At 39.8% G+C, this 25,077-nt stretch overlaps 1 protein-coding gene across 2 annotated transcripts in view; it reads right to left on the bottom strand.

Annotated features, from left to right (window-relative positions):
• The window catches only part of ELOVL2 (ELOVL fatty acid elongase 2), a 43,639-nt gene extending 30,465 nt beyond the window's left edge, over nucleotides 1-13,174 (bottom strand). Inside the window, exon 1 of one of the 2 annotated variants that reach the window (XM_026843068.1) lies at nucleotides 13,040-13,174. In XM_026843068.1, coding sequence (XP_026698869.1) covers nucleotides 13,040-13,159 — 120 coding nt within the window. In that variant the 5' untranslated portion in view covers nucleotides 13,160-13,174. Of the gene's footprint in view, nucleotides 1-6,213; nucleotides 6,286-13,039 lie in introns of those variants that run through there. The other variant, XM_026843069.1, reaches the window with a different exon arrangement.
• Nucleotides 13,175-25,077: the final 11,903 nt, after the last annotated feature.

The following is a 25,077-nucleotide window of genomic DNA, read 5'->3' as shown; positions in this document are numbered from 1 at the left end:
TGAAGGTACTGCCATTTGGGGAATGCCACACTGCTCTTTGTCTGTGATGTGCCCACCTGCTGCATTAATTTGAAACAGATCTACTCCCGTGTTTGATGTTTTTGTGGGGGGACTTAACAGACTGCTTTGGAAAAAATACTTTTTTCCAAATGAATTCATGTAACTTGTAGGAATGAGCTTGCAAAGCTTTCATGCTTACATTATATAAACAAATATTACATGTCAAGAACAAAATAATAAACCATGTATATTCCTTTTATATTAAAATACTGTAGACAAATCTACTCTCAGCTGCACTGAAATGGAAACTAGGGACTGAAATCTTCTAACAGTTCAATGGAGGAATTAGTATTGTAGAATAATTATTAAGGAGAAAGAGAAGAATGAAGACATAAAAACCCAGAATAATTTATGTTGGAAAAGACATTTAAGATCATTGAGTCCAACTGCCAAGTCCTAACGCTGCCAAGTCCACCACTAAACCATGTCTCTAAGTGCCACGTCTACATGTCTTTTAAATACCTCCAGGGATAGTGACTCAAACACTTCCCTGGAAAGCCTTTTCCAGTGCTTGACAACTTTTTTCAGTGAAGGAATTTATCCTAATATCCAGCCTAAACCTCCCCTGGTGCAACTTGAGGCCATTCTCTTTTGTCCTATCACTTGTTACTTGGGAGAAGAGACCGACACCCACCTTGCTACAACCTCTTTTCAGGTAGCTGTAGAGAGTGATAAGGTCTCCCCAAGCCTCATTTTGTCCAGGCTAAACAACCCCAGGTCCCTCAGCAGCTCCTCATATGACATGTGCTCCAGACCCTTCATTGGCTTGGTTGCCCTTCTTTGGACACGCTCGAGTACCTCAGCGTCTTTCTTGTAGTGAGGGGCCCAAAACTGAACACAGAATTCGAGGTGTGGCCTCACCAGTGCTGAGTGTAGAGGGACAATCACTTCCCTTCTGGCCACGTTATTTCTGATACAAGCCAGGATAGTATTGGCCTTGGCCACCTGGGCACACTGCTGGCTCACGTTCAGCCGGCTGTCGACCAACACCCTCAGGGTCTGTTTCCACCAGGCAGCTTTCTAGTCACTGTTCCTCAAGCCTGTAGCATTGTGTGGGGTTGTTGTGACCCAAGTGAAGGACCCAGCACTGAGCCTTGTTGAACCTCATACAATTGGCCTTGCCCCATTGATCGGGCCTGTCCAGATTCCTCTGTAGAGCTTTTCTACCCTCAAGCAGATCAACACTCCCCAGCTTGGTGTCACCTGCAAAATATGCCAAGATTGCTTTTTGTATAGGTTACTGTTTTCATGGATCCAACTTGTGACAGCTGACCTTTTACACCTGTCTAGGATGAGCAGAGAGCATGCTGAGTAGATGAGCCAGTCTAAAGTTAAATCTACCTCCTTATGAATGTGCTTGAAAAACACAGTGGGGACTTCTACCAGCTCCCAACCCTGCTCTAGTCTATCTTAATTAGCACTAGATCAATTCAGTGCCTGGTTTGCTTTCATTGGTAATTTGGGAGTAGAAATTTTTCTAGGAGGTGCAGCAGAAGAAACACACTTCTTAAGAATGTCCCAGTATTCGCCTCCCTTTTAGCTTTCTACAGCTTATCTTAGTTTACAGGAACGAAAATAAAGATTTGCAAGATACAGATTTACAAGGTTGTTAAAGACAATACATTTGTTTATATAGCTAATACTGGTGCTAATAGTTTTGGGGAAAAAAAATAATCTTACTTTAAAAAAGTAGGTCATTTTGTGTGACTAGTCTTGTGACCTTCCTGTCAACACTGCTACAAGAGACCATACAGTGTTTCTGGTTTTTAGAACATGTCCTTAATAGTGCCTCTGGGCAGATTAGATGCAAATGTCTTGCTCAACATGATCTGTTGTATTTCTAAAGAAAAGCAAATAAAAACAGGCTGAACAAAACCACATGCTCAGACAACTCACTACTCTCTGGCAAATCACTGTAATACTCTTTATCGATGATGGTATTTGAGCTACAAGGCTAAAGATTAATGTGTATTTCATGTTTTTCCTTCTGTGGTACAGGACATTGCTCTGGGCATTGGCAGGGCTAGCAGTCTGGCAGGGTTTCATACAGATTTGTGGAAGATATATTTACTTGCACCTACGAAAAATGACATTAGGTCATCTGAGCAAATCACATCACCCAAATGGAAAGATGGGGAGGGAGCATAAAGCAAATGATGATAAAGCAACATAGAGATCTCTAATGAGTTTCAATATATTTGCAACAAAAATGGAAATAAGTGAATAAGTTGCACAGTCAGCATATGTGAATTACTCTTTTCATGGTGACTGCACTTAAAACACTATTTCAAAGTCAGTGGGTATGGGAAAAACATCACTTCGCATTCTGTGTTTATATATCCTTTTTAACTGAGAGACCAGTGTCTATTGGTTTCCTAATAGCTTTAATAAAAGTAGTATAGGCTATGTAAAGATTATGTACTTACTATCTAAACAGTGCAGGTATGAAAATACTCTTGACTGGTCCAACATACCTTTGATTTATCAAAATACCAATGATCTGCCTTTAGGCATTACCTACTGCCCACTGAAAACACTGCCTCAAGTTATTTAATTTTCTCTTTATATAGCTATATCAACCAGGCTACCTAGATCCAATACAAACATGAAAAAACTTCTTTTTACAGAAGCAAGTGGATGGACATGTCCCTGTCAGCTATTGTTCTCACTGACAATCTTTAAAAAGTCTCTCAACTACTACTGTAGCGAATTAATACTGCAGTCTAGAAAGAGGAAATTTATAGGCAAAGTAACTTGTCTGATCCTTTGGGAACAGGAATGACTGTCAACAGGCTAGGGAGCCCACTGAAAGTCTTAGGTCGTAGTGACTGCAGTCACAAACCCTTCAGAAGGAGAATTTGCCAATGGGCATGGGGTGTCCATAACCCCTATTAGTCTAAGGATGGATCTTCTAAAGTTAAAGGCTTCTTGAAATTCAGAGACAGTAATAACAGGCTTTTCTGAACTGGGACAAGGAACTCGTATTCAGAATGTTCTTCATGTGCATAAAGTACTGTTACAGACAACAACTGTGATTAAAAGACAAATAAAAAGTAATTATTAAATATAGGCATACATGATGAGATATGTATGTGAGGTTTTTTGTTTGATTATGCCAATTTTAAATGGCTTTCTGAAATAAACTTCCCACAGACAAATAAGCTGTATTCAATCTTACTTATGCTATCTGGGAACCTTTTGTATCTGTGAGCTTTTTTTCATGCAAAAGCCTTGAATATCATTCAGTATCTCAAAAATCCAAGATAATTTGTTGCTTGTTCTTATACAGCTATACAGAAATCATAATACTTTGTATAAAAAGAGATCTCATTTCAGGCTTCAAACAAACACCAGAAATGTGTGCCAACCTCTGCTCTCCAATTCAGCTCCTGGAAGCAAATGTAATATTTGAAAATATTGAAAATACATATATTAACTCTATGGTGATTTTATTATTTAGATGGCAACTTTTCCGTAATTCCCTGAAGATTTCTGCTCCATAAAAAAACAGTGACTGATCAGTACTGGAATTAATCTGAATTTATCAGCATGTTTAAAGAAAATAATATTAGATACCTGCACATATTTGAATATACTACTAAAGAAGTTTTGGAAAACTGTAGCGTTGGCTCCAGAACGGCTGAAATAGGGGATGAAATGAAGCAAAGTGAAGTCAGATTTATATCTCAGGACTGTGGCATAACTGCTTATAAAAGAAACTGTTTAGCTTCTTATTGCTTGGAGCATTCAAAATTAACCTGGATCAAAGGTGTACAGTGGGGGACAACTCTCCATCACAGACTGTTTCAGGCCACCTTTTAGGTGTTTGTCATCTATGATTTGTGTGTTATTTCCATAGGGGAAATACGTGTATAACAATCCCTAAAGAAGGCATTTCTTTAGGGCTTGTTCTGCACAAACAGCAGAGAAAGATGACGCTGAAGGCAAAAAGGAGCCAGAGACTGCTATGTATTGTGTCACTATAACAAGGAGGATATTCAATGAAATTGGGAGACAGAGCATCAAGAAGTTGATAATAAACTGTTGCTTTGTGGAATTTATATTTAATATAAGGAACTCCCTACTAGATAATTTCACTGAGAGTAGGAATAAACTGGATTGAGCTCATGAGACAGACATCTACCTGGGGCATGGGATTGACGTTACATCCCATGGATGCAGAGAGTGGGAGGGGGGAAAGGAAGGAAAAAAGTAGCTAGAACGGACATTATCTTAGATCTTATTTTTTAGCATTTCGGATTAGTCATTTCAAGAGACAGAAACTGGAGTCCTTATTTGACATGGTAATTTCTGCGTCCCATGTCCGATGGCTGACCAAGATTAGGGGCCAGCTACATTACAAAGCCTTAATCAGCACAGTTATATTGGCACAGCTCCTAGTAGAAGCACAGCCCTTGGACTGTGGTAAAATGGGCTGGCTAACGGGTTTTTCTGAGAATGTAAGATGCATCCAGGTGGGATGTTTTTGCTAGCATAGCAATCTCACTGCCTGATTCCTTCACAATAAGTAGCATTGTGAAACCAGCAGAAATTTGTAACTGGATCTGGCCTACAAAGGCATGTAATTTGGTGTGACAGAAGCTAAGCAGTACTGCAGGAGGGACTGGTCTGGGTCCAGAGAGGTTCCTGTATAACATGTGAACAATGTTTGGTAATGCTCCTATTCTGTGGAAAATAGACAAGAATAGCTAATAAAAAGAATTACTAATGACTTTATCTAAAGATATAGTTATTTTCTTAGAGTTCCAAGAAAAAAAAAAATAAAATCTGTATCTTTGTTTTGGAAATGCAAGCTGTGTAATACATTTTAATTTAATTCAAAAATCTCTGAAAAATATGGTATGGTGGAGAAAAAACAAGATGGCTGTTCCAGCTTTAGCACAGAAAATAAGAACTGAATGATCTTCGTATGTTTCTTTTATCTTCCTATTACCTCTCTTCTAAAGGCTTTCACAATAAACTGTAAGTGCTCCAGGAGAGAAAGATGTTGTTATTCTGGTCAGTAAATTATATAAAAGAATTCAAAAATAGTTTTGAGGGTAACAAAGAATAGCACTGCTTATACTTGAGAAACATATAATATTTCTAAAAGATTTCAATTAGAGCCATGTCTTGGCTGCAAACAATCAATTTGATTTTCAATGTTTCTCAACCAGATTACATTTTATTTCTATTATTTTTTTCATACTATGCAATATATGCTCCGTTCCATTACTAAAGCTTGCATGCATGTGTGCAAATGGCTGGACATCTTCCAGTAGATGTTATAAAATTCAGAACTTTTTGTGACAAAAATAGTAATATATTTGCAGCTGAGGGTTATTTTTGCATGTATTTGGAAATTACTGACTGTAGGTTAACACCCTGCATAAGGCTAGTAGCTTGCAGGCCTGCTTGTTATCTGACAGAAATAAGTTGCTGGGGGAGCTGATTCATTAAATAGGCTGGTTTTCTCTAGAGAGGATTGAGAACAGCTGTTTGAACAGTGATTACAGCCAAAAGTGCTGAACACCTTCTTCTGGGCTGATTTAGTTACTGCAGAGAAAGCTGAGTTGATGGTGTTGCTGAGGATGAAAAGAAAAGGAAGGTAGTTGTAAAGGAAAGGGAGGCTCACAGATTTTGCCTTAGTAGCTGCTGAAGTTACACTACCTGCAAGAAAATGTTGTTCGCAGTGGCTTCCTCAGTAAGACCAGCTAGAAGTTTCTAATATGAAAAATTAATGGAAGGATGTAAAGTTGGTAAGTATGGAGAGACACAGCTAAATATAGCCAGAGGTTTTATCTTCATCAGTTACTGCTGTCTAGGGGGTTTGACTTTGGACAATAAATAAGATTTTTTCCTTGAAATATATAATTTCTTCTCTATCCTATATTATTGGAATTTTGAAGTGGGGGCACTTGTGTCTAAAGGTTCCCTTACTTTATTGATGTTCAGAGAAATTTACCATGTGGTTTTGTAATGCCTGCAGGAAAGGGGTAGGCTGCTAGCAATATCTGCACCAAGCCTGAAGCAAAACATTTGACTGGCCTAAATTATCAGGAGCCTGCTAAGAGATGTTACTTACGCAGGCAGACTAAACTTCTTCAATTTCATCTTGAGTTTTAATTCTGCATTCTCTCTACTTGAACATACCTTGCAAGGAAGAGTTAAACTTTCAGAGAGGTCTGGGGTGTAGTGTTGCAGTTGCATGATGCTGAGGTGTGTGTCTTGATGAGCTTCATGGTCCCAAGTGAGATGTCCAAGCTCCCCAGGCAAGGCACAAGACCTGGGAACCTGGGTCCCTAAGCTGTGCGATGGGCTTGGAGGGGGCACTGGAGCTCCCTTTCTGGAGGATGATAACTAAGCAGCTGGTTGCCTCCCCCTGCTTGTGATTTACAGCCAGTAACTTTCTAGAGCTGCTTAGTTACCACAAGTAACTTAGACACAAGTCTTTCCCCTTGCAAACACAGCCAAGGTAGAAAAACCTGGTACCTTTTGTGCCAGGTGCTGCTGTGATACTGGTCATACCTGCCCTCTGTCTAATCTGCCAGTGGGTTTTCAGCTTCTATTCTCCATTTGCCCTGAGCTTTAGACTAGATGTTAACTCTGGAAATTATTTTTCTTCATTTCTTCTACTGCAGCTCTTGTCTCCCTAAGAAATAACTTTGGTATATGTCTGAGCAGGGACTAGAATCCAGATGTTGAGATGAATGACTTTAGTTCCAATTTTTCCCCTGTCTTTGATACTAGTGATGGCTGACTATGCTCAGAAATTTAGGGGGATGTGCCAGACCAAGAGCCACTTGGGCCAGTGGGAAGTCAGAAAAAGATGTGAGATATGAATTCAAGCTATGTAAAGAGCAGTTTGAAGCTTGGTTTCCCACACAACAGGGGAGGGCTGTACGCATTGAATTAATGGGAATAAGGCAGTGGGCTTGGCAGCATCACAAATAGATAGTTTTGGTCTGCATGTGGCAACCTCAAATCCAGGGTTAGAAAGCCATGTCCCACAGGGGAGGAAGGGCAAGGAAGGCAAGGCTCAAGAATGCTCCAGCGGTTTAGGAGCTCAGACAGTATAGTTATATACAGAAATACAGGTCTTGTTACTACTGGAAAAATGAACACCTAGAGAATTTAGAAGCCTCCAACATCATGTGGCAGCTGGGCTCTAAATTTTGGGCATAGATACCTTGAAAAAGAAGTTCAACAGCTGAAGAAATAAAGCCAACAAACAGCCCTGTGCAGCACCTAGTTCTCCCTTCACATCCACCTCTGTTTTGCCAGCATTTTTGTAGGGCTCAGTAGTTTCCTAACATACGTGCTTCGTCCAGGCAAAAATCTACTGTTATGACCTGCTATGTGTCAGATGTAAACTGCAGTTTTGAAAAGACAAAATGGCACTTCAAAGCATAAATGCTAGCCTGTTGGGTTTTTCTTGCTTTGCTCTGACTTAATGCTAGCCACTGGCTGTGTTTTTATTTTCAAAGCCATTCTGCTTTACCTCTAGAAACAAAGGTGTCACTCAAACTGCTGCTTCCATCCTGCAGTTACAGTCAGTTTAAAAAAAAACAAAAAACAACCAAACTGGTAAGGGATAATTAATGAAAAGTTACTACTGCAGGCTGTCTTCATTAGGCCTGGCTTGTAGAAAAATCTTAAAAGGAACAGGAATATCTCTGTGAGACCCATGAAGAGGATTCAGAAAAAAATATTCCACTCTCCAGTCTGGATTGAGGACAGTAGCATTTGTGCCTGTTAGTGTTTGAAAATAAGGATGATAGTATGTCATTCCATGATGTAAAATCGAAAAATTGCATCTTCAGCATGTCCGTGCTCTGTAGCAGACTGCAAGAACTGGCATTAGGGATCTGCTGTACTGCTTCCTACCCTCCTACTCCTTCTTTTCTCCCTTTTTTTTTTTTTTTTTTTTTTTTTTTTTTTTTGAGCACTCTGCATAGTGCCTTCAGTGACACTGTGTAGACTACTGATTCTCAGGCTGATTTTAAAGGGAAAGGCAATTTGCTGTCAGATCTCTTCTTACCCTTATGCTGCCTGACAGCAAGGAGAGTGGAGTTCTACGTGCTGCCTCCCATAGTTGTCTCTGTGTCCCAGCATGTTGGGGCTGTGGAAGGTATCTACTGTCTCTCTGAAGGGAAAGGGCTTCTTTGGGGCCTGAAGGCTTAGAGATGGGGCCACTATACATTTAAGGAGTAGCGGTCTTTAAATCTACTTTTTCCTTGGACTACAGGCAGAAAGGAGGTCCTAAACATGCTCTGTTGTGAGGAAGTGTGAGGCTCTTCAATTAGTTTCTCCCGCCAGCTGCTCCCTGAATGTTCAGGAATAGTATTTCAGAATGTCTTTTCTTCTGTATTAGTTTTCCTAGTTATTTCATGTAATCCCAAGCTCATACTCAGTATTAAAATGGTCTCTGCCCTGCTGGAGTTGATTGCAACAGTTCAGCAGAAATCATTCTTCTTGATGAAATACCTCTGTTCTTTGGACAGTTAGAAACTGGTCTTTTGGAAAATGTGCGCCTAAACCAAGTTTTGCAGTGGTCTCCATGTATCTCTGGTGAATAATGTCACCTTTATGCAGTTCCACTTGTGCAGATGGTACTTCTTGTGGGTGTTTCCACCCTCAAACCAGACTGGAATATCAAAGCAATAGGAACTGTGGGCTCAGGTAACATCCCTCCTCATTGCCCAGAGTGGAGAAGTCTCAAACCAGTAGCTCCCATAGGCAGATCTAGAGGCTTCCACAGAAGAGAATAAGGCCAGAAGGGATTTACCACAGATCTGCCCTGAATTAACTCCCATTTTCTCCTAAAGCAGCTAGTAGCAGAAAGTCAACCCCATCCTTCATATCTGTTTCTGTGTTATCTTCAGTATTTTAAATGCGCTTTCCTTCAGGTGGAAGGGAAGCAGATGACTTTGAGGCTTTTGAAGGCTGAGAAATTTCCATGTCGTCCTCCGCGGAGTGTGAGTTTGGGTGGCCTACATAAGAGTCAGAGGACACAGCTCTCTTAACAACCCCATGCTTAGACATCTTACAGCTCTCAGGGTATTATTCACAGAGAGCATTAAGAGAAACAGTGGCCTACTAAAGGCAGAGCCTTTGCCATGCCGCCCAGGTGGCACTCATACCCTCTCACACTGAGGAAGCAGAGCCCTTTGGTGAGCTTGCTCATTGCCCCCCGGACAAGCACGAGCTGTGCAAGGAGCTCCTGTTCTTCATGTGGACTGAAATGGGCACGATACAATTTACTGTCGGTAATGATGCACCTTCACCCCTGAGTTTAATACAAAAGAGCAGACAGGGGTGCTAGGAGCACACAAGAGCTTACTGATAGGAGAAGCAGCATGTTTCCCCATCTCTATTTGCATCTTGGCTCAGTTTCCAGTCACACTTAAGTTAGTCATAGTGGAAAAATACACATGCAGAGCTGTGCAGCTACAGTGTTCCTTCTGACAGGAGAGTTTGAAATAGAGCAACAACCACAAGTTCCAGGTTAACGTGCTGAATGCTAACAGAAAGCTAGAAGGACATAAATTTGACAAGAAGTTGAGCACACGTTTCTCTCAAAGGTTTAACACCTTTGATTTCTGCACCAAGACCTGTTGTTACTGATGGTTACCAGTAAACCTGCCCAGAAGGGAATCACCTCTGTTGGAGAAGGAAGGAAAACACCTCCTGGGCTCAGCTTGCCTGCCTGCAGGGGCTGGTCGTGGAGTGGAACAGGGTGTATGCCTGGTTTCTGAGCTGCAGATAAGGCTTTGACTGGCCACCTCAGGATGGGACACCAACATGAGGAGACCAGCTATGCTTGGTCTTTCACACAAAACACCTACACTCCATCCTGCTCACAGTCCTAACCACAGTGCAGACACACACCCCATGTTAGCTGTAATCCATCTCAACATTACCTATAGCTCCAATATCCGCCCTCAGTGCTTTTTACTTGTTTTTTACAAGTGTGAATCTACAGGCAACCCTTGCTGCTGCTGAGATGCTTCTCTAAAACAAAAGCTTAGGGAATTATAAAGTTTTTTTTTGCACATAATGTGATTTTTGGGAAATGCAATAGATGATAACCCAGTGCAATGAAAGAAAAACCAAAAAATTTACTTTTGGGCTTTTCTAACATTCACATTTCTAAAACATTGTCATATTAAATGAAGATCAAACTAAAACCTTTCAGTACGTGTTTTCATTCTCTCTTCTTAACTAACAAAAAATACCCTGTTTGTTTTGGTGTGGGTTTTTTTTTTTGTTTGTTTTTTTGTTGTTTTTTTGTCTTCCCCCCTCCAAAAGACTGCATTTTAACTCTTGGTACTATAAGGCTTCACAAACTATCATAGTTCTTATGTCTCTCTGAAAATCCTAAGTATTGGCTGTAGTCAGGTAGAATAGCAAGTTCTGCCTTGTACTGTTAAATTTATAATAATACATGAAGAAAACCCAAACCCCAGCATTTATTGCTTTAGAGCGGTTATAGTCAACAAGTGAGTTATGCATCATTTTAGTCAATGTAAAACTCCTGTTTGCCTGGCTTTGGGGGTTGCCATCAGAAGTGGGCACTTTGTGAGCACCTCAGTTCTGCATGACAGGCCTTTACAGCAAAGAGACTCCAGAGAAACACTTTTCTCTTAGGATTTATCAGTGTTGGTTGGTGTGTTCCCCCAGGAAATAGGAGTTTGAGCTGCTTTCAGATCTAAGAGCTGACATACTCCAGACTCTTCACTTCTGGAGAAATGACACTAATATTTAGGCTCCTTCTGCTTTGGGAGTTTTAGCTTTGTTTAATAAGAGGTCTTTTTTTCACTTGGTTTTGTAGTCCTGCTCAGCACTACACACGATCATCCCACACATAGGAGTAAGGACTTAAGTGGAGGAATATCTGCTTTATGGCTTCTGTCAGGACTCAGATCAGGTTGAAGCACCATCAGCACCAAAGGTGAGTAAGCGCTAAGGGGCAGAACAATTTTCATTAAAACAGCTGTTTCAGACATCATTCTTTGTTTCTGGACTATGCAACCCACTAGGTGTCATAGAAAATATTAATTTCTCTCATAAAATAAGGTAAGTCTTATTTTACCAGCCAAGCTACTATCAGATCATATATCATAGTGAGATAAATTGCTTTTGCAAAATTAATCAGCTGTTTGGTTTTTTTAAGTATGAAGGAAAGGAATCTGGAAGGTTTCTGCACTACAATTACATGGGTTAGAATGAAAGTGATTTAAGAACCCATTAATATTTGCTTGGTTTCTCAAAATCTATTCATAATTTAAGTACTTGAAAGCATTCAGCCCATTACACATTTATCATTGGTTTATATTGTAAAAGGCTGAGTGTCACATTGTCTCCAGGATAAAAAATTCTCTTTCTGGAATGCCTGCTTGCAGGATTTCCCTTCTACAATTTCCAAATAGTTTTTGCTCTATTCTTCACAATCATATTAAGTAATCACTAAAATAATACATGGCAATCACAGTGCTCAAAATAGAACTTGTCTGGCCTTAATAGAAGAGCGTAAGGGACGCGTGGCTGCTGTGGCCCACTTTGCGGTATGTGTCAGTCGTGTACACTCCCGAGAACCATATCTTTATAATCCATCCTCTTGCTTGTTATCAGAATTTCAAAATGAAACTGTCACCAAAGCAGATCAGTGCAATCCTTTTAAAAGTAATCCTGCTCAATTCTACCTGCTACACAGGGGAACATCAGCTTAACTTGTAATTAAAGAAGATTTCTCTAGGGAGACCTCAGATGTGGCCTGTCAGTTCCCAAGAAAATGGTAGCAGTTATTGACCTCATTTTTCCTTTGCTCTAACAATCAGATTTAAAATGACAGTATGACCTGAGATGGAGTATAATTCCCATCAGCAACAATGTGACAAGACTGTATGACTCCAAGGGAATAAACAAAAAGGAAATTAGTCAAAAATGAAAGGGTAGATAAAAATTCTGCCTCCTTCCAACAGCCTGAGTGAATAAATCACTTTCCCAGGCAAAGCAACAACCCTTGGGTCCTGGCTTGAATAAGAGAAAGTTTCCCTTGCAGCAGGAAGTTCCTTAAGTTTCAAGCAAAGAACCCCAGTGAGGTTTTTTTAGAGAGAGGTTAATTCTGTTACGGTTGCTTCCTTAATGGTCTGTTCAGCTCTCGTTGACTTTACAAGGCATTGGGAATAGAGATCAGTATCAGAATTAATTTTACATCAGCAATACAAAATCCTGCACAGCTTAACATACCTGCTTCTGAACAACTAGAGTTCGTAAAGGATGCCTAATGTAATGAAGAAGCAGTGTATCACTTCTCATCATTTAAGAGCAAGACAGCCAGCTGCTCTTTGAGAAACATGGGAAAATAATTCTACTAGAGCAAGGTAGGGTAATTACCCTTTAAAGGCTTTGGTTTTACCAGATGATTTGGTTTTGGAACAGAAAATTCATCAAAGATGTGCCTGGGTATACAGTGTCTGCCCAACACGTGTCATGTATGCAACTACACAGTTTTGCAGCAAAAAGCTTGCATCCTAGATTTAGACCCATACAATGAATAAACAAGATGGGGACAGGAAGCAAATGAAATGGTAGGGGAGAATTACAGCAACAAGTTTGCAAGACAGCTCAGTTTTCTCAGCATACCATATCCTGATAATTTTATTTTCCTTGCTATTTGCAGACAGATTTTGTTGCTTCTGAGAAGCTGATTTTGTAAGTTAGTATAATTCATGCAGGGCTTTATTTTGTACTTGGCATACATGCTTGGCTATTTTTCTGGACAAAGCAGTAGAAACAGACAACATATCCTTTCTAGTACTGTGAATATCTCTTAATTTTCTACTGTAACAGACTTCAAGGTCTAAGATGAATAGAAGATCCTAAGCCTCTGCACAGGATTTCATGACTTGTTGGACAATAAACCTTAAAAAAAAAAAAAAACACAAAAAACAAAAAACCCAAACAAAAAAAACACCCCAAAAGCAAGAGCTCTGGTTTTCCCACAATCCTGGCAGTTTAGGAAGACAAAGGGCACTCTATGCCGAAGAATTAGGTTTCTTGGTTGCTGTCCCAGATGTCTGCAATGTAACACCATGTCCCCATGGTGGGGATTAATGTGCAAGGGACTGCCTGCCCCTCCTGTTACAGGCAGGGAGGATCAAAAAGGATTTTCTAAAATGTGTTCCCTGACTGGAGCTCTGCCTGACCAAATGGTTTTTCCTGATTTTCTTGAACAACTCATACTAGAGCTGCAGAGTACTACTGTGGGGGCAGGAGGACAAGAGAGGAGTATTTGAAGACCCATGTGGGTAGTATTTCTAGTTCCTCTGGGCTGACATAAAAGTAGGGCTGTGGGGTTCTCTCTTTAAAATACAATAAATGAAAAGAAAATAGAATATTAAAATATAAACATACAAAAAATAAAATAAGGCCTTAGGGTTTTTTCGATTCACCTAGTCAGGATGTAAGGGGTAAAATAGGCTTCTACTATATTTAATGCTAAAGGTACTGTGCATAAGAAAATTAATGAAATACAGCATGGTTTTTTGCCTCACTTAACTGCGCACTGTATTTATACGCAATGTATTATAAACTTCTGAAGTTCACTACTATTAATTTTATGCTTCTGAAGTATTTTTAAATCTCCATAGCTACTTTATGTGTACAGAAGAATATTTTAAGTATAAAAACATACAGGAGCAAACACAATCATAGCATAGGATACCTTAGTTTTTCAGCAAAAAATAATGATCCTGAAAATACTTTCATCCTCACTAGCAAAACCATCTCCAGTCAATGCAGTTATTAAATGGCACTGAGCTCCTTATAAACATAAACAAAAAGCAAATCAGAGCTAGAGAGCTGTTGCATTTTGGGCACTGTGAGAGCTGCTGTGCTGACTGGAGAGTTGGGTTCCCATGCATGGACTTCTCAGCTGTCCCTCCTTTGGGCTGGGAACACCACTGCAGACCTCTGGGCAGTGCTGGTTGTACAGCTGTTACAGTTTTCTGTTAAAGGGACGCTGGTTAATCAAAACTACCCAAATTGGAGCTCTTTGGCAACTGGGCTCATCCTGAGTAAAAGAAGTTATGCAAAGCCCATGTGAGGAGCTGTGCAGGAGAGTGACCTGCAGCAAAGGCATGGTGCTGTGTGATGGGGATCTCATCTGCTGGCCCAGCTGGAACTCCAGGAGCAGACAGATGTTCACACCCTTGGTTGGCTTTTGTAGTAACTTTTTTAGTATGGGTTCCCCAAATCAAGCTCACTCCAACCTGCATTTTTACTGAGTTAAAACACTAAGTTCTTGTGTTTGTAAATTTACATGCTCTGGAGGTTACAGTCATACTTTCAAGGTTTTTACTGACCTCTGTAAAGTCAGAAGACTCAGAAAGGAACAAAGTGGGATTAAAACCTTCAAAAACAAATCTATAATAATGCCTATCTGTTTTCTTTGTTTCTCAAACCCTCTACTGAATGTCTCATTTAATCCTCATATAAAGCTACTGAGATAATTCTGCCCAGCTGTATTTCCTTTGTGAAAAATTGTACCGATAAACATTTAGTTGAACCAGGCTAACTACCTTCCCAAAGGCACAATGTGTCAAAATCTACCCTGATATATATGCCGTACAACCTGCTCAAGTTATTAAATTATATGAGGTATAATCAGGACATATTCCATTCCCTTGCCACATGGGAATGGACCTGGGAGAAGGAAGAGATTTATGAGGGGATGTGTTCATTGCATAATTATAACCCAACACATATGAGTAGATTCTGTGCTGGCTGCTAAAGAGACCAGCAGAGCTCTACATAGATGCAGTGGTCCACTTGGCCAGACTCACTGGACCCACTGCCAGGAGTGGAGCCCTTGTATTTTAATTTGTCGTCAAAACTTGGAACAAAGAAATCTGGCAAAGTATCTTAGTGCTGCAGCTTAACGTGTGTGTGTGTGCATGTTTTCTTTCCATTGCTCTCCATTCAGAGTCTGGTAAGATAGGTCATATTGTGGCTTGCTTTAGCTACATCCTTAAAAGTAACAGCACTCAGTTTACAGATTTGTTCTTGTTCTTATAGTTTGGATGAAGGAAATATGGTGCCCATTAGAGAAATGTTTTTTTTCTTGTTTTGCAGTCACTTTGCAAGTCATTTCTTGTAGTTGCTGCCCAAATGCATAGACTCTTTCCTGAACTATTTATGGGGATGTAAGTGGAAAAAGGGGAAGGACAAGAATGGAAGAGGAGGAGGAGTTTGTAGCGTGCTGCTGTGGATTAGAGTTCAGATCCAAGCCTCTAAGGTTTCAGCCTTAATCTTCCAATACATGCAAAGCCTTTCAATTTCACTTTGAGGTCATTACCCAGGTATAAAACAGTCTTAAGTGCTGTGTGAGGAATGCAGGTGCGAAACTCAGTACAGGAAGGTTTTCAATTAGGTAGTTATGAGTATAATTCACTTCCGGAAAGAAACGTGAGGTTTTAAGTCAAAATATCTGCTTCTAAAATCTGTACATTATACTTAAAATTAGATTTCAAATTTAGGAGTTTTAATAGGCATTTATCCTCTATAATTAGATGCCAGATATTTCCAAGTAACTGCTGATTTAAAGAAGAAAAGTAAAACCTGAAAAAATCCAAAGCATTAACATCTCACAACATCTAATATTATGGAAAGAAATCATGACCAGAAGACATTCAGCGTTTCAGTGGGTTTGGTGGTCTTGCAGTACATTTTTTTGTCTTCATGATTATGTCCAGTATTAGATTCTTGGTAAAAGCTTTTCATACAGCTTTCTTCATCATTCAGGAGATCATCTGACAGGATCAGCCTAAGCTGACCTGTAAAATCAAGTGTCATCAAAGTTGGGAATTTCCATTTGACACAACATCTACATGACAGTGCGACATTGCAGTGACTGCCACACCTGTCAGACTGATTTGATTATTAATTAATTATTAGACCAAACAGCCATTATAAATATAGATATGTGGAAAAATACTGGTTCCTTCGATGGTTAAGTGTTGAGGTTCAGCACTGCCTTGATAGATAGTTGACAGATAGTTGAAAAGAGGAAAACAGAGTTGCTGGGAAGGTCAGCTTGAACTGTCTGAGACCTGATATACATCACAGGCACCGATCAGGTACCTCTTTCCAGAAAATGAATATCCTCATGAGCTCAAGTTTCCAACAAGTGAAGCAGGTGCTCCACGTCTCTTCAGTTTTACTACTGTTTCAGAGAAGGAGAAGCATCACTTGTTACTTTGCATTAAATATGTGTTGTTGGGAATAACTATTTGAAGAGATGACAATTTCTTACGAGTAAATGTAATGAACACATTTGTTTTACAGGACAAGTTAGAAGTAGCACTGATGGCACCTGCAGCTGATTTAAGTATCACTACAGATACCCTTAAAGACAGATAAAATGGGAAGCTTGTCTCCTCAAAAAAAACCACAAACCCAAAACAAAAAACAAGGGAAGAAATACTAAATAGCAGACACTGAATAGTTATTTCCCAGCAAAATGTGTTGTCTGACAGAAGTGCCAGAGGTAATGGTGGTAAATCTAGTTATTAAATATCACAGAGAATTAAGGTGTTACAGAAATAAAAGCAGCAACAAGAGACTTCCCCATGGAAAACAGACTACAGCAAGAAATACACATCTCTGTTTAAGTCTGTGCGATCTGTAAACATGGTAGGGGGCAAATGTGTGATAGCCATGTGAGTTAAGTAAGCAAGTAAAATAAAAGAATTTTAAGTCTTACTGGTTTTAAAGAAAATCCTCCTATTTGATATTATTTCTTTGAGGAAGATGCTAAGAAAGAAACCAGGAGGTGATGTCTGAAGGTGTCCTTTGGTACTTTCTCCAGGTAGGTATAAGCACTGTTATTTGAGGGCTCTAACTGAATTGAACACTTCCTTCATTCTGACTATGCACATCTTTCCTTCATAATTTAGACTCAGTTACCTGCAGCATCAACCTGCAGTTGATAAACAACTGAATGTTTATCAAAATATCTCCCAAACTGGTTTACTGAATCAAGTGCAAGATCATTTCAGGTAATAAATTCTCAAACCTCTTCTAATTCTGGATTGATGAATGATGTGTCACAGGGGTTTAACGATCTCACTTTGCTTCCTGCAACACAGATGCCCATGTTGCAGTGAGTACTTCGTTATTTAGCTCAGTATTGTTAATTTAGATTACATCATTATTTCAACAGTATTGTATCCTCTTCACTTAAATAACCGCTTGCATCAATGTCTTATCAATGCTGTTCGTATTTGGAGGAGGAGCACTGAGGCATGAGGGGATGTCTTTGTAAAAGAAACAAGAGCACGTGAACCCCCAAATTCACTGAAGACTAGGGGACTGGTATGGGTTTCTTGTTTTCAGCTGATTAGGATGTCCCTTATCCTACTGAGTGCTCAGGAGTTTTTGACTGGTTTTGAGTATACCAAGCATGTATACCAAGTTTCAGCAAGACCTAAGGTTTAATGAGCCAGAATTTTGAAATGCTTACCCTCCTTTAAACTCATGAAAACACACCTGGAGGCAAAATAGGATGGGGCTATGTTGTTTCCCTTCTACACCCATCCTTGTGACAATTTTCTCTGGCTTAGCTTTCAACTTTGCACCTTTCCATCAAAGCACTTTCTGACCTGAATACTACCATCTCCCAAAGGTGTCTGGCAAACAGCAGGAAATGACTTCCTGCTTGATGAAAAATAAAAATTATTTTGTGCAAAAATTTGTATTAAATGTAGTCCTGAGGGGACATTTCAGTGATACTCAATTTGAAATAAAATTATGCTGGTAATTTAGTAGATGTAAAAGGGGAAAAAAAGTGGTGATTTTCCCTCCAGGGTAGGTTATAGGGGATATTTTTGAGATTCTCTTTTAGTTATTGTAAGCAAAATAACTCTCTTTGAGTCTTTTATCTTTCAAGGTTTTTTTTCAGATACTATTAAAATGCAGACTTACAAAGTCTCCAGCAGTAAGGAATAAATAACTGCATTAAAACCAAAAGGTTCTCAATATCGCTTTTCCCTGAAGTGGAGAGCTACTGGTATTTTGCAGAGGAATAAGGTAAAATGCTACCTTTTCTATTTCCTTGCACAAATTAGCTATTTTTGAGCCAAGTTTTCACTGTGTTTCAGTACCAAGAAATCACAATCTGTATCTCAGCTTTCAAAGGGAAGCATGAACATCCTGTGATGCTTTTGACACATATCAGAAAAATTTAAAAAAGTCTTAGAGGACATATGTAACTAACCTTCTGTCAGAAAAGACAGCTCTGAAAAATGAAGAAAATGCCATAAAACTAGAGACATGATATACTTGTCTGGTTTTGGGGATGCTAGTTTCTCATGGCTCTTAATCATCAAGCTTCCAGAAAAAGGCAGTAGTTCCAGTATTTGAAGGAGCAAAATTTCCAAGGGTGCTTTTGAGCATGGATCCAGACTCTTCTAATACCTTTTTCAATGGAAGGACACAATTTTTGAGAGGAATTTTGGATATCTTAAGTAACTCATTTAAAATAAGGTGTCTACTATTTGGAGAGTGATGGTAACTGCTGAAATTGAAGCCACTGGCACACTGGCAGGTTGGAAGACATCTCTCATTTCTGCTTTCAGCAGCAGTGAAAGGGAGGAAGAAGAAAGAAACTTATAAACACTTTGCTAATACGAACTGTTTATTGATATGCTTGTTTTGTGATGTCTTTGATTTTTCTTTTTCTTCTAAAAATTTGAAAATATGGAGTTTTTGTCTGGCTTCATGCATAGCCTTCTGTCACCATTAAAAGATACATCTCAGAAAAATGTCTAGTCAAAGTAAGAAAGTACCCCTAAGTAAGAATGGCTGATTTGAAGGCTTTAAACCACAGTACAGCCTCTGGTGTAACAGCAAAGTAACACCGAAATGCTACTCTAGGAAGGCATAATCCTAACAGATGAGAGGAGAGATGCAGCTGTTCCTATAAGAACTGCATGGGATATTTTGCATACTAGACAAGCTTCTGGATTTGAGAAAGAGGGTAATTTTGAGTAACCAGTAAGTAGTGCAAACTGATTAAACTTCTTAGAACATAGAGAGATTTGATTAATAGATTGACAAGCATATAAGTATGAAAATAGACTTAATGACTTTTCCCCCTGGAATTGCAAGGACTATTAACAAACACTAAAAAAAATTAAACTGTGTACATAATAAAACACTGTTCTGTCACAAATACCAACTTCTAGCAGACTCAGAAATCGCACGACCTCACACCTGACCTTTTAAACTGCAACAGAAGCAACTTAGCTGTCTGCAGCCAGCAATTGGTGAGAAAGAGGGTGTGGATAGTATTCAGAACTGCCTTAGCAGAACATGTGCCAATTCCCTGACATGGAAATCACCCTTGACAACTTTGCCAACCATTTATTCCCTGCCAGTTTGAAGGCATTTTGCTTTTTGGAGCGGTTTTATCCATACTCACAGCAAAATGCAAGAAACAAAGTATTTTTTTTACTTCAAGCTGTGAAATTGCATGTGTGATACAGGGAAATAAAGAAACAGAATCTGACGTGTGTTTTCCAAAGTGTCACTTGAGAACACAAAACAACATTTGAAGTGGAAAATATCCTCTTGTTCTGTTAACTGGTCCTTAATTTCTTTTTCTTCCATTTCTCCCTTAAATCCTTGAGGGCAAAAACCTGGATTTCAAATGTTACTTCATGTTTTGGACTTCAATCATGATTAAAGCGGGTTGTGTGAGGAGAGCAAAGGAAATGACAGTTGATTTTCAAGTTTAGTAAGGAAGACAAAAAGAGATCATGGAAGTTCTCTTATGTCTCCTCCTCCAAAACAGTTCTAAATTTACCTTCTTTAAAACCCTAAATCAGGCTAATGAACTCCAAGGACATCTCTTCTTAAAACCCAAGTAATAGAGCCCAGTCTCCTGGCATAGGATAAGAGGGTGCACAAGCTAATTAGCTCCCTTCCTCTGTCAACCCCAACACTAGGTATCCTAGAGTTTAGTCCGCATATAACTGGAATTTTAAAGCCCAAAGCTCTTAAACCCATTATACCATGGAAACACCCAGACTGATGCTTTTCTCAAAACTAAATAAAAATGATAATGACTGTGCTGCATGGTAAGGCCCTAAGGACACAAAAATGTCTGTAAACTGCATCAGTTATTGGCACATAAAAGAAATAAAACCAGGTCTAGACTTCTCTTCATGTGTATAAGTTACTCCCCCCATTAGGCTGCTGTACCACATTGTGTTTTCTAGCTGCAAAGTGTCATGAATGGTAACTACTGACTAGTATACTTTAGGGGGCCTTTCCGAACTAAGGAAAGAATGGTTTTTGCTGAGTTTCCTTATGTTTGGTTTTAGGATATTTATTTCAAGCTTGGCCACCCCACTTCCAACTTCCATTTCTTGCTGTGTTTGTCTTTGAAATAATGACACAGAATATGAAGTACTTGTTGTTTCATTTCTGTATCTGTCCTTCTTAGGGGAAGAAATCAAAAAGTCTTCCAACAGTGATGAAAACAATCTTAAATTTTTATTCTCTAATTACACATCTTCATATAGAAATTTCTGCCATGTGGGGTTTGATTTCTTTCAGTAAGGGACATCCGATCTTTACCATTTTATCATGGTCAGTTTTGACTGAGGAAGAAGAAATGTAATGCAGTTTAACAGTCATTAGCTAGATGAACTTAGTACTTTAAAAGATCACTCATCTGTTGTTAGACTGACATGAAATCAGAGTACTTTCAGTATTAATGCCAATATAATGTTAATTGTCATATTCCTGAAGCTGTAAAGTGTTCCCTCTTAACCTCCTAGATCTGAGCATAACTAGCTCTCAAAAACTAAAGTGTTTTTTTCTGTTACTTAGGTAGGTAAGAAGCTCCACAGAAGACATATTCACTTTATTTCATATTGAACTCTACTTGTCAGCTGTGCAGCAGTCCTGAGGGTAAAGATGCAGTCACTTGGATATTGCAGCCTACGGATTTAGCATATGATAAGGCAAGCCATGGGGGCTGTATGCAGAAAATGGATTTATAAGCTCAGTTGTTGCCAGGTGCTTACAAACTGGCTGATAAATTTGATATGCTTGAAGTCTGAAGTGTGGCATTTATAATGCAGCAGAGATGCAGGCTACAGTCTCTCAAGGTGTTTCTTCCCTGTTGCAGCTGGGCAACCCTTCTAGTGCCCTTCCACCATGGCCTCACAAGGCAGACTCATCCCAGCAGCTTTCTGGCTCTGAACAACCAGTGGTATGCCTAATTTCATCCTCCTAATTTCCTTCCCTTCTCCTTTATCTTCTTTAACTACCAGTCAGGCTGCACTTGTGACCTATTACTTTATCACTGAATACGGACTTGAGGCTCAATTTGTCTGAGACCCATCGATGTCTCAGCTTCTAAATCAGTTTTACAGGCAGTGATTAACAAAACTCTCATATAGCACAGCATGAAAGCATCAGGAAAAATTCCTACCTGATGTGATTTTATTGATTTACTCTTGAAGCTGTCTTAGATTAGGAAATAAACCAGCCCTTTATAATTACATTAATCTGGAGTTTACTAATACCTAAAGAAAATACTACTGCAGGTTTTTCCCCAACTTTTAATTGGGTCAGAGGTTCAATTAAAGTGTTTGTATCCTTTAAACTTTTTTCTTTAAAAAAATCTAGAGATGTTATTAAACTTAATGAAGGCAAAATCAAGTGCCTGATGAACAACAGGAGTCTGCTTCTTTACACAGGTCAGACTGCTTGTAATGAAGATTCAATGGTCAGTCTTAGAGAATCAAAGGATCTTCCTAGAGATGAAAGGGATCAACACCAAGGCCAGCATGCAGGTTTTGATAATCAGGTATCTGTAACTAACTATGCAAGTGAAACACTGGGACTCTTACTTCAAGTCCTGCCGGACTTTCTAATCAATCCCATCACATGCAAAATGCTTCAGTACATCTTCTTGAGTTTCTGTGCAAGTACTTAATGTCCCTTTGTCTGTCCTATAAGCAGTTTATGAGCATGTTTTCTTATTAATTCTGTATCAGCTGGCACAACCCTGGCTTGCTGCTCTGGTTCTGGATGGCAAGGCTGCTGAAGTTTGCTAGCTTTTAACAACGACAGAGCTGGACATCTTGTTGGCAGTGGGTGCTGTAGCACTGTCTCCCATGTCAGTCATGGATTTGTGATGGATTGATTTATTTCTACAGAAAATGTTCTCTTCCAGTTTGTGTGTCAGTGTTCAGGGGCTGGAACATTGCTTTTGCAGTGGTGCTCAAGGGAATTAACAAATACTAGTGGAGGATGAAGCAGGGTTTTATTTTGGCTACTGCCAGCAAAGAAGAGAGATTTGTTGCTGTCTAGGGCCCTTTCTGTATGTTCTGCAATCAGTGTAGACCCACATCAAGCATCATACCCTGATATGGTGGCCATGATGCTTATGAATGCTTAGAAGAGTTAGGTGTCTTTCTTCACTGATGTCAGACTACACCAGTTATCAAACTCTCTTAGGGAATTTTAAAAATATTCTCGCGCCTGTCTATATAACACCTCTGCAACTGGATTATTGCAGAGATACAAATACCTGAACCTATTAAATACAGCCTCACACCATCCTCATGTTTATGCTTACCTTAGTGTTACCTAGCCTCTTTGTAAGTATTAGTTGCCATGCACTGTGCAAGGTTATACATTCTCTTACTCTGTAAAAGTGGGATTTGACCCCATGGAAAATACACTGACAAATCAAAATTTATAATCGGTTTAAAGTTCAAGGGTGCAGCCAAATCCTGAGCCAGTGTAATTTGACCTAGATTCACTGAAGTAAATAGGGCTGCAGTGAACTACATAAACAGGAGAACCGTCCCACTGCATTTGCCCTCATATGGTGGGGATGCCAAGGAAAAACTTACAGCCTGATGAAGGCTGCAGTTTGCTGCTTCAGCAAAATGAAGTTTAAAAAAAAAAAAAAAAATCCTTATGCTACTTTCTACGAATAACTTATTGAACACCCAGGTTGCTGAGGAAACTCTCTCACTGGAGTTGAAAGGACACCAGCAACATACACCCGCCTCTTTCTATGCTAATGGAGCAGGGAGTGCTAAAATGCTGTTTCCACTACTGTGGCCAAAACCCTATGTTTGTCATTCATTTGCTCCTTATATCTTTGGTAGTATCCTCCCACGTCTGTGTGTCCCCCTGCCCTCAAACTCCAGGTCCATCTAGACATCGAGGCACTGTAACTTTTAACCCTGCATTAGCATCATTACAACAATTTTCAGCAAAAGTTCTGGGTTTAGATTCAGTAGCTAATGTTCCAAGGACACGCTTTCAAACCTTAGAGCCAAAGCAACCTTCAGCCTTTATACCACTTCAAGGATTTTCCCAATCTGGCCATTCTTCCCCCAGAATGTCTGTACATATGAATAACAAGTCTTGGGAAATCTTTTGGGGGAAACTTTTGAACACTAAGGTTACTGGAGATACAGAGGAGCAAAACTTGTTAATAGAAACCCACCCCTGTGTAGCTCTGAATAGCAATTTCTGGATATTGCTGATAACCATTTCAAGAGTAATGTCAAGGTGTATTAAACAGTCCTAAGAACCAGAAATAACAGGTTAAGAGTAGGTCTCACCTAATATTTTCGTTAGTACAAATACAAAGTGGCCAATGCCTATGTTGGCAGTGAATTTTTCCTTGATTTGCACCAGTATAACTGACTTCATCTCAGTCCTGGAAGGAGTTAAAATGAAATATTTTAACTGGTTAAGGCTATTTATCTTTCTTTCCAGTTGACTCAGCACTTCTGAGCACCTGGATGTTAGTGGTAGCCGTTGCTGATAAATAATGTGCGTTACCCTCAGCAACACCGAGTTGTCTTTGTAACTGCCTTCACTATATCAGGCTGGTATTAACTTGGGCTTTGTTCAGTTATGGTAATTTAGTCATAAATTTTGCATTTATGTTTCACCCTAGATGATAAGAAATAGGAATTCAATAATGTGTGGAAAGTCATTCTGGGGGTCTTGGAGAACACAAACTACTGCACCATTTCTGGTCTTTTTTAACAGGGTCTTTTCCTATCTATCATCTTGAGTCTGAGCTGATTGCAAATAGACTAAATAGAAGAAACAGATTCAGACTGTTAGCAGATGGATACATGACTGTTAGGAAGAGGACTCAAGTTAATTCATGGAAAGACTGTTTGAGTCTTATTCATGTCTGAATCGCCAGGGTGGTGTGTGTGGGTGGATTCCAAATTGATTTTTATGCAAGGAAGGCAGAATTTACTATATATGATGCAAAGAGATTTGAAAAAGAATTTTTTTTGTTAAACCATATGAAAGAAAAACTAGGTTCTGTTGTAAATCGTGTCCCCAGCTTATGATATGACAAGCTTGGGCAATTATTAGCCCCACTGACTCTAAGCGTGCAAAATATCTGTATGACACTGTCCTGCTTTGTAAGGTCAGCATTACACATAATGCATTACTGTTGATAAACAGGATGAGCTCCTTTGGGAAGTTACTATGACTGCAAAGACACGATGCGCCACGGGGAAATGGTCCTACTCGCTGAACAGGTGACTGCATTGTTCCACTTTAACTCTTAAATGCTAAACTGGAATCTAAAACTCTATTGTTCATTCATTACATGGAAAAAAAGAGAAAGTGTTCCACTACAGACTGTGTGACTAACGCAAGAGCTTCTATTAACATACCGCTGGGAATAATCTGTTTATGTAACATGCCCAAGCGCACCTCGAAACGGAGGAAGACGCGGCCGCTGGGCGCGGGGCAGGGGGCGCCGTACGCGCGGGGGCTGCGCCCCGCTTAGCCCCTCCACCCAGGACCCCCTTCCGCCGTGTGACCGCAGGCCCCGCGGCTCCCCACGTTTGCGGCGGTGCGCAGAGCTCCCTCCCGCCCCGTTCCGCACCGCCTGACCCGCCGGGTGCTGCTCGCCGTGCAGCTGAGAGCATGCCCCCGCCC

Source organism: Athene cunicularia (genome assembly GCF_003259725.1).
Source record: "Athene cunicularia isolate RWA chromosome 2 unlocalized genomic scaffold, athCun1 chr2_part1, whole genome shotgun sequence".
Lineage (NCBI taxonomy): Eukaryota > Metazoa > Chordata > Aves > Strigiformes > Strigidae > Athene > Athene cunicularia.
Note: the sequence above shows the minus strand (reverse complement) of the source record. Positions and strands in the feature narration are given on the sequence as shown.